General features: G+C 41.2%; 1 protein-coding gene across 1 annotated transcript in view; it reads right to left on the bottom strand.

The window, feature by feature from the left end:
• LOC126109800 (meiosis-specific nuclear structural protein 1-like) overlaps positions 1–17,006 on the bottom strand; it is a 106,554-nt gene that overhangs the window by 32,121 nt on the left and 57,427 nt on the right. Inside the window, exons 8-9 of the mRNA XM_049914858.1 lie at positions 8,701–8,904; positions 990–1,174 (exon numbers count right to left, since the gene is read on the bottom strand). Of these exons, the coding sequence (XP_049770815.1) occupies positions 990–1,174; positions 8,701–8,904 (389 nt within the window). The remainder of the gene's footprint in view (positions 1–989; positions 1,175–8,700; positions 8,905–17,006) is intronic.

Genomic DNA, 17,006 nt, shown 5'->3' with positions numbered 1-17,006 from the left:
ACACACACACACACACACACACACAAATGACTGCTGACTCCAGCATCTCATAGCAGAGTCATTCTGGCCTGAGATGCTGGAGTTGGTGGTCGTGTGTGTGTGTGTGTGTGTGTGTGTGTGTGTGTGTGTGTGTGTGTGTGTCTTTATTGACAAAGGTTGTGACTGAAAGCTATATATGAGTTTCTTTTAATTGTGCCTGTTTGTAACTTGATGCATCTTTTTTTAAGGTTCTATGCTCAAGACTATTTTATTTTGTATATTTAGTACTATTAATTAAACCTGTAGGGCCGTATGCTTGCAAAACTTGGAGTGTTCAGAAAAAAGAAATAATCTTCTTGTTTTCAAGGAGAATATCTCAAGAAAGATCTATGACCTGTTATAGGAGGAGATCACTGGGGAATGAAGGATGCAGCATTATTGAGAGCTGGAGGAGATCTAGGAGTGACCAAATGCTGTACGCTCAATGACAACTGAATGGATTGTATGGGCAAGTGATGTCACTCAGATGGATAAACAATGAAAGCCTTTGAAATATGTGAATTATTACTCCCTACTGACGAAGACCTCTAGACAGACCAAAGAGTAGGTGGAGAGATGCAATCCACGAGGACTTGCTGCAGATCAGCATACGGGGTGCCTGGCAGCAGAAATCAGGAAATAGAATTCAATGGAAGGGGCGGGGGGGTCTAGTAGCTGTCCGCAATCCACTGGGCCCGTTCACCTAAAGTTAAGTAAGTTATTAATTTACTGATGTTTGCAAATTCTTTGATTTGTCAATAATGTTAGACAATAGGCTCATAACCTAGTAATCCGAAAGTTGGGATCCAAAAACAAATAAATGGTAAAACAAATGTCAAGTAAGTCTGTTTTTTCTCATGCAATAATATTTCATCAAGTACCTATAATAGTGAAATTGAGAGATTCTCTGAAGTGCCTTTTTTACAAACTAGATGGAACGGGAAGGTCATATAAGTGCACGTCGCCCCCACCTGTCGTCGTCTAGCCGCTGCAGCCACTGCTCCTGCTCGTGCAGCTCTTGCAGTTCTGCCTGCCGCTTCCGCCTCCGCTCCGCTATCATCTCCTCCACCTCCCGCCGCAGTTCGGCACGTCGCACCCTCTGCCTCTCTGCCGTCAGCTGGTCGATGCGCTGCTTCTCCATTATCTCACGCGTCAGCTGTGAGAGAAAGACGGCCGGGTGATAGAGGGTGAGTGGGGTTGTTTGGGGGTGGAGACCAGACTGGTAAAGGGTGATTTGCCACCACTACAGAGCTGAGCAAGCAAGGCAGTATTGCATTCTGCGCAGAGAAGGATGGATAATAGTTTTCAGTATCACCAGTTTACTCTCTATCTCTGCCACATACCACACAGATGGACAAATGGATGCAAAAATTGTCAGTCACTGAACTCCGAAGTCACCAGCACCCTTTCTCGAGATCACGGTACTGTTGCACGAGTAGTCAGTCTTGAGGCAGATGGAAGGTGTACAGAGGTAGTGGGCAGGTAAAAAAGGAAGAGAGGGGAGCTGAAGATATAAAGAGAGAAAGGAGGATGAATGGTCAGACAGAGGGAGTGGAGGAAATGGACAAAATGAGGTGGAGGAGGACACGAAGAGACAGAGAGAGTGGCGAGGAGGAGATAACAGATAGAGGTGGAGTATGAGGTTGACATACAAAAGGTGTGGGAGGTGGACACACAGACACAGAAGAGGAGCTGTGTCAGGGTGTATACGTGGACAAGGAAAAAAAATTCCCGGATTTTTCCCGGATTTCCCGGTTAAAAATACACTTTCTCCCGGATGAAAACACACTTTTTCCGTGCTATTAAGTGACAGGTTTTTTTATTTTTTGCATCAATAAGTACGCTGTATATTTTCGTATCACGAAAGTATAAATTCGAATCCCACCAAACACCGCATGTTACTTTCCGAACCATGTAATCGAGATTACGATACGCTTTTGTAAGCGAGTCATTGCTCATGTCACGTGATCCCGCCAGCCGATGACAGCAGATATTCAGAGCGTAGGACACGTGATGTAGTCCGCTAATAGCAATATCACTGTTAAGTAGCGCGGATACACAAACAGGAAAAGTTAATGTTTTAAATTAATATACATAGTGTTGCTACAAGAAAAGCAAAGCTTTCACGTACAACATTGGTCTCTAAGGTTAATAAGCTGCAACAGAAGCTAAGCTTTCACATATAATGTTGATTTTTCTTGTCCGTGTTACACTGTACGATACATCACACAAATGTGCCAGTAAAATTTTTAGCCGAGTCCAGTGACTTGTTCTCAAAGTTTTCCACAAATAAATTAGCTACCGCAGAGGAGCGAGAGCTTCCCGTAGCACTACATCAATTTACTCATAATAACGACACGATTGTCTGATCTGGGCTCTAAATACTTCTAACCGCTCGTCATCAAACGCTCTGTGATTTAAGGAATTCATCGCACATTCTCACACATAGTTCCACTTGCGAAAGAGTAAATTTGCTTTGAAAGTAACTTTTTCAAACAGCCATTCGCAATATTTTCCCACGACCTGTTAGAAATAGGTTCGTTTCAGCAGTCGTCAGAGAGCGCCAGGTAAGAGGCGCCACTGCGCTTTGGCAGCTACGATGACGCAGGAAGCCCGTATGTTCGTATGTGTAAAACATTAAAAGATCTTACGTTATGTCATAAAAGAAAAGAGGCCGAAATATCGGTGTCTAATGCTGCGTAAGTTGTTAATACAAATACTACCCATGACTGGTGTGGTGTCTCAAATCTGATTACGTTTATTTTGTCGCTGTCTGCTAGATAAAACAAAATAGATCTTTCTAACACTGCAGAAATTGTAACACATACCAAATAAACGAGACTGTTTTTGCACAAATGGTCATTTTTATAACACGACAGAATATAATTCACGAAGACCAACATAAAATGCCTATTAGGCCTACTACAAGCAAATAGTTTAATGCTAGAAAATAGTTTCACATTTCATTCATACACCCCAGTTTCTCGAGCATGAGATCGAAAAGTAGTAGTACGAGATTTTTACTTAAATTTGGAATCGTCATATTCTTCCCTAATTGGTGTGATGTCCCCGTTCCTCGTCCTAACAAACAATCTTGTCATGACTAACTCTGGAACTATTCCTGCCTTTGTCAAAATTTAGTCGCTGGTTAACTTCACTAACCCTGCCAGAATCACCGGTTTAGTTGTCCCTTATTATTCTCCGGTTAGGCGTTATGATGTTCGTACAAACCACTTTCCGCCCTACTTCCAGAATAGAAGTTAATCGGCTGCTAGAAGGGGGCTGTACACCTGGCCCTTACAAGTGGAGCGATCTGGCCAAAAATTTTCTGACAAAATTTCATTTTCTTGGATACACCGAGAAGATAATACGTAATCTTTCTTACCTGTTATTCCTGTTAGTCGTTTATTTCCACTCTGGTAGTCTGACTCTATGGATTTCGCTAGTAATTATAGCACAGCTGATCATTCCAAGCCCAATCAACCACATAATCAGACAGCGGTTGGCATTTACTCGTTCGGCTTTACTCTGCTCAGCTCGTATAACCCGGTCCCCTTTTGCTTGCAGGAAAGTTTATTTCTAGATGCGACGAGGATTCCCCTGACAGACATCACGTACACTAGGCACGCATTCAAAATTTAACTTATGATTCATTCAGAAATCAACTTACAGAGTGCGTTCAAAAACCGAGAGGGATGCGTTTCAAAATCATGAGTAATCGGTAGACCAACGTGCGCTGGATGCTAGGCTCTTTGTGAAACATGATTTTTTTCTTCTCAAGAATATGAATTTGGCGCCCCCTCCACCCCCGTAATTGTCATTCGGGTCAGATACATCGGTTTGCCCCGCCACTCAACTGCGCATGCGCATGAGCCCACTCGTAACTCCTATAACGAATCTAGTTAAACCGTTGTGACGTCACTCTCATCGGAGACATTTTGTTGTTATAAAGCATTGCATAGTCTTCCTAACACCTTTGACACATTTTGTTGTTGGCAAACGTTTGTATGAGCACTGTGTTTTGTTGTTGTATATGGCACATTTCCTTTGCAATTTATGTTTTATTTTCATATTTTTTTCTCGTTCACGTTTTATTGTTGTAGTATTATTCTGCAGTAGCGGGATAGAGTAATATCCTTTGTTAGAGCATCGATTCTTACCAGTCAATATTGCAAAAATTTAACTGAAACCTAAAATAATGAAAAATTCCCAGAATTCTAAAAAATTCCCGGGTTTTTCCCGGTTTTCTCCCGGATGAAAAAATTCCCGGGTTTTTCCCGGATCTCCCGGTTGTCCCGGGTCGTATACACCCTGTGTGTTCAATATATATGTGAGACGCATACACACATGAAGCCACACGGAAAGGTCTAGTAGTATAACTAAAATGGAGGATGGCATAAAAAGGGCCGGATGATTGCCGAACTAATAGGATGAACCAGCCACCCAAAAACACATTCAAATTTACAACCAATTAAATTGGGCAGAAATCATCATACCACACAAAAGTCAACGTTTTCTCACTACTACTATCTTGTCATCTCCTAAAATTGAGTTTTAGCCTCTCAGTAGATCAAAGGCTTCCCTCCTATCAGCATAGAAAAGCTATGATGTGAGTGTGATACCACAAACACTGCATTCCAGTGGACCATTGCGCTGCAAGAGATAAGTTTGTGTCATTGGGACTGACCAATACGAAGATCAGAGAGCACCAGTTTATCCCTTCTTTGGGTTTGAAAGGAAGTTGCATAGTCGGTTTGACTGACCACAGTTTGTCGATGGCCACTTACAGCCACTGCTTATCCCGTCCAGCCATCACTCTCTGTTACTCATAACACAATAGCATAACCTAAACTAAAATACACCCAAACAGGCCACGAATGCCCAATGGTACCGACCGGCCACCGTCTCATCCTCAGGCCACAGGCATCACTGGCTGTGGATATGGGGGGGCATGAGGTCAGACACTGGTCTCCTGGCCATATATCAGTTTACAAGACCAGTCTGGTACCGCACGTCGTGGAATTTGAATCTCCGCCAGACGTCACGGATGTCGAAGACCCCTAGAGGTCTCAGCATCATTGCGCCGTAAGCTGTGGCGGCGTGTACGTACTGGCCTGCACGTAGCGTGTGCGTACTGGCCTGTGGCAGTGGAACACGTGGTTCCAGCAGCCAATAGTGGCGCCACCGATAGAATATTTAAGAGCCAGACTCTCGCTCTGCCAGCGAGTCTAGTCGTTGCGTGAGTCTCGACACATTGCCTCGACAAGACAGGGTGTTTATCGTACTTTGATCTCATTAATCGTGGACGTCTTGGATTCGTTTGGTTGACTCTGTCACTCTGTTGCGTCTTGTGTGTTGTCATCGTAAGGTCTTTCTCCATCGTCCACCATTGTTTCGTGTCCGTCCTTTCCGTTCGTTTGTTTGTGCGCGGGCCGCTCTCCGTTTGGTCCTGCCGCGCTTTCTCGGCCGCCCCACAACTGTTCCGGTTGTGGTCACGACAGGTTACAACAACTGGAGCCACTACTTCTCAATGAAGTAGCTCCTCAGTTTGCCTCAAAAGGGCTGAGTGCAACCCGCATGCCAACAGTGCTCGTCAGACCGGATGGTCACCCGTCCTAGTGCCAGCCCAGCCCGACAACGCTTAACTTCGGTGATCTGATGGGAACCGGTGTTACCACTGTGGCAATGCCTTTGGGTAACACAATAGCATGTAAGGGGAGATTAAGGTGAACTTTGGTATTTTCCTGGCGGGCTGCTTTCACTGCTCTGTTGACTTTCTCATTCCCATCGATTCCTGTTTGTTGAGGCATTCAGCAGACCACTTGTTTCTGCTGCCTTTGCAGGAGGTGTGTAGTGTGCTGGACCATTTCAATTATCCTATCCACTGAGTACATTTGCTGAATGAACTGTAGAGCACTAAGAGAATCCATGGAGGCAAGAAACTTCCCTCCATCTAGCAGTCTCATACGCTCCTGTGCCTTCTCGACCACCCCTTCATTCCACTACGCGGTACACTCCAGCTGCTGCCATCGTGTTAAGTGACAATGCTGGGGTTAGTGAAACATTGAGGCACTCCCTCTTCTTCTGACTCTTAAAGAGAAAAATTTACAGCATCAATAAACTATACCTTTTGTTTGTTAACATAATTTTTTACGTGTTTGCTTTGTGCCGCTCATGAGGAATACTACAGTCGCAAAGTACCTTCAACAAACCCGAACTAATATGAAAATCAATGCTAATTGGTATACGTGGACCCCGAAGTGATCACTATAGACACAATAGAATGTTGTTATTGGCTGGAGTGTCACGATGTGGACTGACCGATGCCAATGTGTGTTGCCAAAACAAACCACCTTCTTACATGAACACCACTGTAGCACATTGACAATACAGTAGTGAAAGTACTTTTCTCCAACTTTTCCAAATGCCACAGAAGCACTACTCCATATCTTGATGCACTAGAACTTCTGCAAGTAAGGGTATGATACTACAAGCCCATGATCACTGCCCAAACATTCTCTGTCTTGTGTTTTGCTGCAAGAAACATACTTGCTTGATGTCACGTGTCCTCCACTGTGACTGGCTTTTTGAAGCAAATCAAGCCAGGCGTCATGTTGAGTTAAGGTTTTGTGAAGCTAAAGTGCTGTATTTATTTATTTTATTTATTTACACGTCAAGTTCTGTAGGACCAAATTGAGGAGCAAATCTCCAAGGTCATGGAACGTGTCAGTACATGAACTTTCAACATAAAAGTAATAACAGATAAAAATAAATGTTCATGAACCTGAAAAAAAGTCAGTCCATAAGTTTAAGTAAGCGCTATCAGCAATACAATAACAATCAGCTTACTTGGAGGTTTTCGTATACTTCCGTACCACAAAAATATTTAGTTCCACAGTTGCACTGTATAAAAGAGCTCTTCGAAACATACTGTTTTCAGTGTGATTGGTTATACAGAAGTATTTGGAAATGTGATAGTGACTAGCTGTTACCAATTCAAGAAACGAAATCTGTGGATGAGTCCTTGATGATGTTATGGTACTTTATTTGTAAATATCCATCCTGACCACAGGTGATCAAGATGGGCCTTTACAAATAAATGTTATGTCTATTCCAAGTTTTAAGAAAAGCCTGAAGATCGCCTGATTACTGTGCAAAATGAAAATTTTGCTGACAAAATCAGCAAACTTTTGAAAAACATGAAGAGATACGTATCTCAAAGGAAGTGAAGGAAACACTGAAACACCCTGGGTTTCACCTTCAAACTAGGTTGACACTCTAATGGTCACAGTCCCAGACAAGTCCATATTCACAGCCCTACATTCTTGTATCAAACCTAGGATGGTAATTATGAACTCTAGTAATATTGACATGGCAAAGAGTGTGTTAGGTGTACCTGGAATGGCAGTTATCAGCAGCATAGATATTCTAAAGAGATACAAATCACTTCATAAAGTTAGTTAAAAAACAACTTTCCTTGCAAGTAGGAAATGTGGGCATTGTCGAAGGTGAGCTATTGTGCTAAAGGCTGTTTGCCTCCCATGTTCAAATATGGACTCTCAGTAGATGTTTTCACACTATAGTGAAGTGTTGACAAAACAGCAATATATTGTTTTGGAAAATAGCTTTGAAGTTAGTTATGCTAAGGGTTTCTTTTGAAAAACTTTCAAGTGCATAGGTGCAAAGTTATTTTTCCTTTAATTCATTTGATTTAATTGGTTTTATGTATATGTTACTTTTTTCCAATAATGTAAATAAATATCATGTAATATGAATAAATATGATGTAATTGTACAGTAACTTTCCATTTTTAACATCACCCTGTGAAACAATGAAATAGCACAAAAACCAAGAACAACAAATCAGCTAGATCTAACACCAATTTTGCCAAAAAATAAAATTTTGGCAAAAAAAAAAAAGTCACAAAAATTGACAAAAAATAAGAGTCAAAACTGGCATAACACAGCACTGAAATTGGCATAAAACAACACACAAGAAATGACTGAATAATACTGAAAATAGTGGAAAAAACAAAAGTGGCAGAAAAGACAACAAAAGCGGAGGAAAGTAACATTGAATTGGTATAACAACTACAAAATTGACATAAAATAACACCAAAATTGACAAAAATTAACACAAAACAGGTACAAAATAGTTAAAGAGATCAAAATTGGTAGAAAATAATATTAAGACTGGTATAATAACGAAAATTAGCAGAAAAAACACAAGTGGCAGAAAGTAACACTGAAACTGGTAGACAATAGACTGATTGGCATAAAAGAACACCAAAACTGACATAAAAATAACACAAAAATTGGCAAAAAATAAGTCAAAATTAGTAAAAGAACCACAGAATTTGACAGAAAATAACACTGAAATTGACAGGAGAGAATACCGAAAAAATACAGGAAATAACACCAAAATTGGCAGAGTTTAACACTGAAATTAGTACACAACAAAAACAAAAGAAACATTTTTCCCCATCACTACAGGCTTTCCACGATTGAGGAATAGAAAAATATGAGACAAGCACAGTTCAGATACGGTTTTCGCACGTAACTGACAACTCGTGACTACCTCCTTGAGTTGACAACAGTGAATATGCTTGCCCTGATACGATAGCATCAGGACCACATTTAAACACCAGTCAGTGCCACCCGAGACTCGCAGACTGCCACTCACCTGCTGGCGGTAGCGGTCCTCCTCCTCGGCCTCCTTGCGCAGCCGCTCCGCCTTGTCGCGCGCTTGCTGCCGCATCGTGTCCTGCAGGTCCAGCCGCGTGCGCAGTGCGCGGTCCACGTCCTCCTGCTCGCGACGCAGTGCCGCCTGCCGCAGGTCTTCCTCCGCCAGCTGCTGCAGCAGGTCTGTCCGCTCCAGGCGCATCAGCTGAAATGGGAGTTTGCAGTGTCACGGAAGAACAATACGGCACCAGGCAATGAGCCACACTGAATTCTTAGAATAACAAATGAAGTGCACAGTGAGTCGCAATATGTTGCAGCAATGCCCTCAAATGGAAACTTTTTGATTACCCCCTATATTTTTGATAGACTCTCCATCTTATTGATGTGCTCTTTGTATTTCCTTCAGTATTTTTCTTTTCTTTTCTTTTCTTTTCTTTTCTTTTTTTTCATTTAAAGATACTGATCCTAGTTCTGCTCTCCAGAAACTGCTATGTCGTAAGACAGTTTTTTCTTTTGAGTTCAATTTTGGCAGTACCTCTACTTAAGAATTGTTGTGTACATAGTTTCGCGTAGTCAGTGCATACACAACTTCCCCACTAGAGCACGCCCCACTAAGCACAACAGTGCAGGCACAGCGCTCGTCCGTCTCCGCACTACGAGATGGGGCTGCCTTAGAGACGGACCAAATTCTGCTTCCGCCGATCCGCATATTAATATGTAACGCAGCCAATGAGATTGCTGCTAACGTAGAACCTTTTCTCCTCGCGGATCACACTCGCGCAGTGATACCTGAACGCGCGAGGTATTATAACGAGTGTACAGACCTCCGATTAGTCAGTCTGCATTTGTCTGCACCAGTCTGTACCAGTCTGTACCAGTCTGCATTAGTCTGTACCAGTCTATAGTCAAGTTTCAGTCTGCATCTAAGAAGATTATCATATTCCTGTACATAGCCATGGAAGATAAATGTATAGACACTTTGTCAAGTATCAGAGATATGTGAGAATAAGATTAACGTACCAAGACCAAAGGAACTTCAGATTGTCAATTGTAAACAGCATCCAGAATCAAGTTAAGTTATTTTTATGATTGTAATTATTTTAATAAATGTGTGTGAAAATTAATCAAGTAGTGTTTAAAGTTGGTCACTGTCAATCTGCTACTCTAAGCGTGCAAGTGGCATTTCTATCGTCTGACCTAACGGCAGAAGATAAACACGCCACAATAAGACCACGAGACATATTGCTGACACTCGCCTACTTCGTTAGAGCGACAAGTCAAATAATCTGATGGTGTGTGTACCGAAGGTCTTACAGTTTGCACACCACAACAATAAAAATAAAAATATTAATAATAATGAACACCACACCACTACCATCGCCAGGATGTATTAGCCCACGCCTGTTAGACCTACCTACAGTGATTTAACTCGAAGTTATTCCATCTGCAGTTGGGTCTTCCTATGTTTCTTTGTGCTCTTGGTTTGTATTTGTACAGTATGCGGAGGGATCAAAAAGTTTCCATTCAAAGACCGTACAGTGCAGACTTGGTATGCCAGTCACACAACATCACTGTAGGCACTGACGCAATCATCTCACTCATGCACCAGATTGAAGATACTCATTTGGTAAAACACCGTGCCCTGTTGTGCAAAGAACTCTACAACTGCCTGCCACACATCCTCATTTGACTAGAATCGTCAACCCTTTGAGATCTTTTTTTAAGGCACTGAAAGCGTGATTATCATTTGGGAAGGCATCAGGAATACATCATAGCTGCTTAAGTGTCTTCCAGTTAAGTTGGCCTAAGTTCTGCTGGCCTCCTTGACTGATCGATGTCTTGTGACAAACTGCAACTAGCATAAATCATAGTGCACCATTCCACAATGGTGGTTTTTGACAGAGACGCTGCCCCATACACATTCTTCATTCTCCAATGGATTTCTACCAGTGTTTTCCCTTTGGCTGAATGACAGCGCATCTGACTTGTTTTGATGCATTCAGTGATAATGCCACCATAGTTCACGTTTCTGCATTTACTGCATACACATCAGAAAGACAGGATGCAACACTAATCCTCTGGCTACATGTCGGAGCTTATATATCCACATCATTGTCATGTTATACTGCATATACACTACAGCAACTTTTTGATTGGCCTTATATTTTTGGTGGACCGTTATCCTCCATGTTACTGATGTGCTTTTTTTTATTTCCTTCAGTATTTTTTTTTTTTTTATTTAAAGATAATCCTAATTCTGCTCTTATTTCTGTATTTCACTTTTGATCATGTCTTGCATATCCTGCTACATGCCTTAGAAATCTCATTTCCACACTCCGGATTCTTAGTGTGACCTTTTTGTTGTTATCCCTGCCTCATTCCCAAACATTGCTACTGGAAGTAACGGTGGCTTCTAAATTTTCAGAAGTGTCTCTTTCCCTTGTACACTTCATCTGATAGTACCACTGATTCAGTTAAGTTCCTCTATCTTACACTGAAAATCAGATGCACTTTCATGTGATACACTGCATCCCAAGTATTTAAAATTTATTACAATTTATAACACATCGTATTAGAAACCCTCGCAAGTGCACCTCTTGCCGCGACAAGCACACGGACAGCCACGCGAGGCCAGAAACAGAGGATTACTAGAGAAGTAATCAAGAGGTATTAAATCAGGTGACAGATTGAGGACCTTTTGTTGAGTAACAAACCAAGGCTATATATGTAATTTTCAGACCAATTTTATTTTGGAACACCTAAAAAGTCAACTGCAGATTAAAGCATCAAAGTAATTACAGAAAGAAAAGAAATTTTATAATAATAATCCCCTACAAATGGAGGAATTAATACTTTATTCAATATGGTGGTAGCCATTAAAAAGATTCAAGTATAACCAGGGCATCTTCTCGGTTTCAAGATGAGCACAAATACAGAAAAGCCCACTGTTCCAGTGGCTGAGGCTCCACTAGGTTAGGAAACCTTTGGGGCAAAAAGGGCAGTTCTACAGCCCAGCAGGTGACAGCTAGCAACTGGACCACCCAGTAAGATGGCACAAGACTACTCTTTTCAGCTGTAGGCACACTACTGTGGAGCGCTGCCCAGCTACCAAAACGCTGACCACCGCCACACCAGGCCATTCTGCATCATCATCTCGACAGGATCAGGACCTGCTGACTCGCCCACAACTGCATCTTTGCTATAGGCACTCATCCGCCATACTGCAGTACAGTTTGTCTGTTTGTTAGTTCAGGCACAGTTTAGCAATGACGCTCGGATTTGTTCACTGTTTCGGGCTTTTGGCAATCACATTTCGCAGCACCACAGGAGAGCAATAGCACCAGCCATATGCCATACGGTAAGGTTCATCAATGTCTGCCAACACCCCCCCCCCCACACCCTCCCCCCCACCCCCACACCCACAATTTTGCTGCCTAAACCCATTTCTCGTGGTTCAGTATTCTCTCTATGATGTGTCTCAGTTAAGCTTGCACAGTTCTAGTTCAATGGCCATTCTACAACTCATTTTGCGAATGTGTTTATGTCTATGGAAGCTGCCCTTGGTTAAGATTACCTTGTTCCTCTCTGATTTCAGAATACATATCTTTGTCATATTTTCTAAATCTTTTATTTATTAGTGTTGCGATTTCTACCTCCTTTCTGCAGTATTCATACAAATCAGTAGCTCCCTGCAAGTAGGGTCACACACCATGCCTTCCCACAGTCTGTTAGTGAATAGAATATTAACCTGAGACCCTGACAGCCTATCAGTATTCATGTCACCCACCAGATGGAGCTTTTCATTTATGCAACCTGGGATAGAAGTACTGTGTTGATTGGTTTAGGTGTGGTGGCATGAGTTTTGGACCTACTTTTGTTTTTCCTATAGAATGACATGAATTTTGTTTTGGTATCAGGTATCTTTGAGTTACATTGAGCACAGATTCTTTACTTACTGATGTAATTAAATTAGTTGGTATCAGACATTTAAAGTCCAAAGCTGCAAACAAATGCTGTCTGCAGGCATGCACTACAGCTCTTTCCTAAAACGTGTCTATCTCCCACAAAAATCGCATAAAAAATCAGAAATTCATACATTACATAATTGTCTATAATGTCCCTAATCATGCCAAAAACCTAACCTTAATTTTAATTTTGCTGGAGTTTTATTAGTTCTTCTTCAAACAAGTGAAATTATCCCACCCAGAAAACAGCTTCAAACTTATCACATTGTGTCTCAAAAACAATTCAACTCACTGAGATACCTTTTTTTTTTCCATTGCTTATCCGAATATCATGCTCGACACTGGATCTTCATCACACAGTACTTCATGACTCAAAATTTTTTGTTTGCAATATTTAACTTGTAGTAAGTACGAAGTTCAGAGTCTCTATCTTCTACAAAAATCATGTAAACATTTTGAAATTCAAGCAGGTTTTTGATCTCAAGTCTCTAAGCATGACAAAAAACTTTTTTAAAATTTTAATTAGAACAGGAGTTATGTTTTTTCCTTGTACTACAGCAATATTTTGTGTCTGCAAAAGATTCCTACTTGAGAGCTGGCAAACACAATGCTTTGTGCTGTGTAAGTGCAAAACAGTGGAAGCTGACAATACCAGGACAGCTACCAAAGGTACATTGGTTGTGTGAGCAGTACAGCCCACTGTAACTTAAATACCAACTAATTTATACTAGAGTACTGTCTCTCCGAATCATATACTACAGCTGTAGTAAGTCAATATATATAAGTACAGTCCCTTCCATACTATATGGAGTGATACTCAAATAGAACATTTAATCTGCCACGCAAAAATCATCAACTTGTTTCAGAAAATTCCTTCGAACATTGACATCATATAAGACACGGTTCAGATTATAAACTATCATATTGCACACTCCAACTGTTTGTGATACTCGCTGTTATATAGCAATGAAGAAACACATTGAAATCTGAATTGATATCAAGGAACTTGTCATAGTGTGGAAGATTTGATAACTGATAATTAAACATAAATAAAATTGTAATTATTGATTAACTTGGAGTGTATATATATTCTAAGACAAAGAAAATGAAGCACTATGACGGAGTTACGCAAACTGGTCACAAACATATTCATACAGGTATTGATGGAAAATGCAAAACTGTAAACCTTTAGCAGCTGACGATAAATATGTAATGTTGCAGCGCAATTTCACCACAAAGCTGCCAATAATACTAAACAGAGGATGTGCCGATACCAAGGCATAAAGTCTGTGTGAATTTCATTCCGAGTACTCAGTTGGATAGTAACAATGCCTCGCAGACAGTTGCGTCCATAATATATGCAGATGTCAGCATTTCAGAGAGGACGTGCAGTCTTAAAATCCCATTCTGAGCCCATTCACTATGTAGTTACTACTTGCTCACATGGTCAGTGACAGAGGGAAGAATTCTGTGTAGTTTTGCTGTTGTTTCAGAGCTTTTCAAAGTGGCTGATTGATTGCGGGGCCACTGATGCCAAGTTGCACCATGGTCCATGTTGTGGACTGGCAAGACAGCCAATACACTAGGAGGAAGCCGAAAGGCACGCGTTTAAGCTCACGCAGGCTGGCGTGAAGTCTGGAACAGGTCAGGGATATGAGACTAGCAAAAATAATACGTAGCTGCTGGAATACTTAACTTTAATCCATAATTGGTGACCATCGCTTTTGATGGTACATGTTTTACAGCATCAATAGTAACTGGTAATGGCGCCTTGCTAGGTCACAGCAAATAACATAGCTGAAGGCTATGCTAACTATCGACTCGGCAAATGAGAGCGTATTTTGTCAGTGAACCATCACTAGCAAAGTCAGCTGTACAACTGGGGCGAGTGCTAGGAAGTCTCTCTAGACCTGCCGTGTGGCGGCGCTCGGTCTGCAATCACTGATAGTGGCGACATGCGGGTCCGACGTATACTAACGGACCGCGGCCGATTTAAAGGCTACCACCTAGCAAGTGTGGTGTCTGGCGGTGACACCACAGTCCAAAATACAGATTACTCTGTTAATGCCACCCATGAGCAGCTGGTTTAAGTCAATTCAAATGGCAGGAGAATGAAAGGACATATCACCTATAATAGGACTATGGCTATAAAGCAATGTTGTGTTCAAGCCAGTCTTTCTTACTTACAGTTGTTGCAAATGGTCTAGAGGTAGCCACTGGAAATGTAAATCAGAATGAGTTACGACAGTCCCTCAGTACTAGTTCAGGAGTTCACTGAATATTTAAACATTTAAGTACTACACAGCAGTTAGAACTGTAATGAACTGTATCACTAGTTACTAATACAAATTTGCTACTTGGATATAATTACAGTGTCCTCAACCACTGAGAGGAGATGGCTTTTATTGCCAGCATTAACGTAGTAGCCATTCAGATGTATATACAAGGCATGGCCAGAAAGTAAGTACCACTTCATTCTACCACCACCACAGCACTTGTGTCACAGTTCTGCACATTCACACTCGTCTCTCTGGTTCGTTGTCTTTTCACTGCTATCATTACAGGTGGGTCGTGTTTACGCTGGTTAGTGATCATTCAAAATGTTGAAGACGATCTCTCATCCCACCAATTGTGAAGTGCATTCTGTAATACAGTTTTTGAACACAAAGCGTGCTAAGCGAGATGAAATTCACTGTCAACTTGTAGAGATTAATCGTGAAAATGTACCGACTGATGGAATGTTGAGGAACTGGATGAGACAATTCAATGCCGAACAAACCAATGTTCGTGACAAAGCACAGATGGGCAGCCTTCTGCTGTCAGTAGTGGGGCTCGGTAGAGAAAGTGAATGACAAAATTCGTGACAATAGACAGTTCACAATAAGAATACTTTGTGATGAGTTCCCACAAATTTCTAAACTGTTTTGCATGATGTCACAGATTGCCAAAATTTTTGTCAAGTTGTTTTCCATTGGGTTTATGCTTATGGATGTCAACAAAATGAATCGACTTGGCAGCGCTTTGGCATTTTTTACTTGACACTAGTGAGGGAGATGAATTCATAACCAGAATCATGATTGGCAAAGAAACTTGAGTTTGCCACATCACTCCAGAATTGGAATATCAGTTAACGGAGTGGAAGCACTCAGGATCCCCTGCCAACCTACCCAAAAAAAGAAAAAATGACAGCACAAAAGGCACTCTCCCTGTCGAGTTCCTCCCCAGAGATGAAAAGGTGACCATGGTACAATACTGTGAAACACAGGGAAAATTTTGAAGTGCAATTCGAAACCAAATGTGGTGAGTGCTCGGTCGAGGCACTGTGTTGCTTCATTACAATGTACTTCTCCATTCCGCTGGTGCCATTCAAAAACTTATTCAACAATTTGGTTGGGTGCAGTTCAATCATCCACCACACAGCCCCAGTCCTGCACCTTCTTATACCATTTATTCCTGAACTCGATGTGTGATTTTGGAAAAAAGTGCTTCAAAAGCAACGACAACACAAAAAACGGTGTTCAGAAGTGGCTGCCTTCACTGGTGGCTACTTTCTATGACAAATGTCTGAGCAATTGTGGCAACTATGTAGAAAATTATTTAAGAAATGCTTTTTCTTGTAAAAATAAATTTTGATTTGAAAGAATGTTTTTATGATTTTTTTTCTAAAACTGTACCTAATTTCTGGACATGCCTTGTACCAATGCAGCAGCACTTTTAGAGTCAGGCAAAATGAAATACTAGTCTTCTTATCATTCTTATGAACCAATACACATTTGTCAGATGATTTTTGCACAGTCTAATGACAGTGTGCATTACTAGAAATGTGTTTCGCAATATACGTAGTTCCAAAATGATTGCACATGGTATTTAATGCAATGTGCTTGAAGGAGGAGAAACAAGAAGAAGAAGAAGAAGAAGAAGAAGAAGAAGAAGATGACGATGATGAAGAGAAAGAAGAAAGCATGAGAAGGAATATGGTGATGAAGAAGAAAAAGAGGAAAGTATGGGAAGAAATGTCTCCCAAGATGAAATAATTACAAAAAGACAGACAGAAAAAACATAGATTATTGATTTTCTGCTTGCAACAGCTATTGTGCATCTTCTTTCTTTTATGCCTCCTTTTGCTTAAAGAATAACATGTAGTGCAGGACATTAGATAAATGAAATGTGTGTATGGAATTTTTGGCTTCTGGGGAGTTTGGCTGCCTGATGCATATCTTTTCCTTTGGCACCACTTGGGTGACTTGCACATTGATGGTGATGATACTAATGCTGCTGCTGCTGATGATGCTGATGGTGATGACAAACACACCCAGTCCGGGACAGAGAAAATCCCCAACCT

This window comes from Schistocerca cancellata, chromosome 12 (genome assembly GCF_023864275.1).
Source record: "Schistocerca cancellata isolate TAMUIC-IGC-003103 chromosome 12, iqSchCanc2.1, whole genome shotgun sequence".
NCBI lineage: Eukaryota > Metazoa > Arthropoda > Insecta > Orthoptera > Acrididae > Schistocerca > Schistocerca cancellata.
The sequence above is the reverse complement of the archived record's forward strand: the minus strand, read 5'-3'. Positions and strand labels throughout refer to the sequence as shown.